General features: G+C 31.3%; 1 protein-coding gene across 1 annotated transcript; it reads right to left on the reverse strand.

Annotated features, from left to right (window-relative positions):
* LOC109211123 lies at positions 679–2,081 on the reverse strand. The gene is made up of 2 exons (XM_019374628.1): positions 1,955–2,081; positions 679–1,197 (listed from the first exon to the last, which is right to left on the reverse strand). Exons 1-2 carry the CDS (start codon positions 2,016–2,018, stop codon positions 824–826), a joined length of 438 nt encoding a protein of 145 aa, XP_019230173.1. The 5' UTR covers positions 2,019–2,081; the 3' UTR covers positions 679–823.

The following is a 2,531-nucleotide window of genomic DNA, read 5'->3' on the forward strand; positions in this document are numbered from 1 at the left end:
AACATATATAAATATTGTTGACAACCAGCGAAGCAATTTAGACCAATTAATTAGATAATGTTTATTCGCTGCTATTAACTTTCTATACAAGGGTAAAAAAGAAGTTATCAAAAAAAAAATAGTTAAAAATAGTAACCTTTGGCTAAAATGTTTTATTTGATTTTTATCATTTTGAAATAATAAATATTAAACTGCCCCACATCTGATTCATGCATGTGTGCTGATTTTATGTGTTATTGACCCTATTTTATTTGCCTAGTTTTTAATTTATTATGCTTAGTAATGAATGACTCATCCTATTCAAAATTTGCTTCAGTCAAAATGGATTGGATTAAGACTGATAGGACTAACAAGATTAATGTTTTTTGGGATTTTTATATAAATAGCCGGTCTCATTCATTGTTTACTTTTTCTAGCCATATACAGCGTTTATACATTGATCATACGTAATTATACACATATAATATATATATATATATATATATATATATATATATATATATATCCCGCATGTGCATATATCNTATATAAAACTTATGGATATATTATAATTCTAGCTATTTTTAATTTAAGCGGTTGGATGAGCGGCTATTTTGGGTTAATTCTTCAAGTTTTTTCCCACGTGCCGCAATGCTGATTGCAGAAAAAACTGTTACCATTTCCATTATTGACAACATATGAAAGAAATTAAAAATTACTTACACAAACTCGTTAATCTACCCATATCATATTGATAATCTGGAATTTAAATTGAGAAAGTAGAAGGATGACCAAATACTAAATAAAGCAAAAAAAAAAATGAAATTTCCAAGATTGTATTTGTTCAACCAGTCTGAGGACCACGATATTTTTGTTTGGGTGGAGGTTCTGATCGTCGTGCATGTATTGCTATTTTTCGATGTGTAATTATACGTTTTCTATATTCCATTACATACACCCTTCCATTTTCTGGTTCATGATCTTTCACCAACTTATGCCGCAATATTTCTGCATTTTCTTGTTCATGTTTTGCTACCATTTTCTGGCCTTGTGCATTTTCTGGTTTATGATCTTTCACCACCTGCTCTTGTCCTTGTCCTTGTGCAGCATTTCCTGCTTCATCTATTACTACCACTACTTCTTGGGCTTGTGTAATTTCTGATTCCTCTATTTCCACTACTGGTGTTTGGCCATTCTCATTTTCTGGTTCAGACAAAACTGAAGTAATAATATATACCCAAATCAGTTCACAATACAACGATATATAACAAGTTAATTAGGATCTGCAGTAGCTGAATCAGGGATTTATATAAGGAAATTTAAAGAAAATACTAGATTGTCATATTTCAGATTTAAATTTGTGACTAAAAGCAATCTTTCAACCTTTTTTTAGTCGTATCAAGGGGATTCAACATTTTATATATAATCATTACCGATAAATCAACACCTCTGCCTTTGGTTGCTGTGTGAATCATCACTGATAAATCAATAACAACAACAACAACTACAACAACAACAACAACAACAAACTTAGTATAATTCCATGAGTGGGGTTTGCCAGAAGCATATAGCCTATTTTATGAGGCACGTGAACCCATGGTCTTTTTGCCAAACTAGTTATTTTATGTACATATTTCCTAGAATTGATCTAATAAATCTGATGGCACCCACGTTCTAAAAGGCTAAATGGGTTTTTTGGTTGAATGCTTAAATTTTTACCTAGAAGAGCAGGGATCAATTCTCACTTAATATTTTTTTTTTCCTTTTTTTAGTGGTGCAGCCATGTTATAAAAATTCTAGATCCGCCTTTAGGATCTGGGATGATAGAGCATACGCAAACTTTACCGTTACCTTGTGAAGATAAAGACGCTATTTCTGATAGACCCTCAACTCAAGGAAAGAACGAAAAAAGAAAGCAGTAATAAATTTCATAATAAAATCCATAAAAACAAGATTATGGTCTTTCAACTCTTACCTTTGGCAGGTTTTCCACATGATATGAAGGATTCAAATAGAACTCTGATCCTGCTGCTCTTCATGTCTCTGCCGTGAAGTTAGCGACTTTCTTTTCTGTGTATAGTAAATTTCCCAAGGCTCAATATGCTATATATAAGGAATATTTAAAGGTAGAAAGGTTCATTTATTATACTTGTTATTGTAATAGAGCATAAGAACAACGTGTTTTATTAATCTAGAATATAGATTCCAAGGAAACGCGACAACGTGTAATATAATATTCACACTGAGTACATCTCTTCCGAACAAGACAATTAGAGTAAGTTGGACTGTTGACTGGAAATGGAGTTCCCTACCTTTTCCATTTTAAAATTGTTACTCCCTCCGTTCCAATTATGTGAACTTGTTTGACTAGGTACGGATTTTAAGAAAATAAAAACTTTTAAAATTTGTGGTCATAAACAAGTCAAAAAGGAATCCAGAGTATTTGTATGGTTATAAAAGATTCTCATTAAGGGTAGAATTGAAAGTTCAAGCTAAATAATTTTTAAATTTAGAAAGGGGTCATTCTTTTTTAAACGTACCAAAAAAAAAAT

This window comes from Nicotiana attenuata, chromosome 2 (genome assembly GCF_001879085.1).
Source record: "Nicotiana attenuata strain UT chromosome 2, NIATTr2, whole genome shotgun sequence".
Classification (NCBI taxonomy): Eukaryota; Viridiplantae; Streptophyta; class Magnoliopsida; order Solanales; family Solanaceae; genus Nicotiana; species Nicotiana attenuata.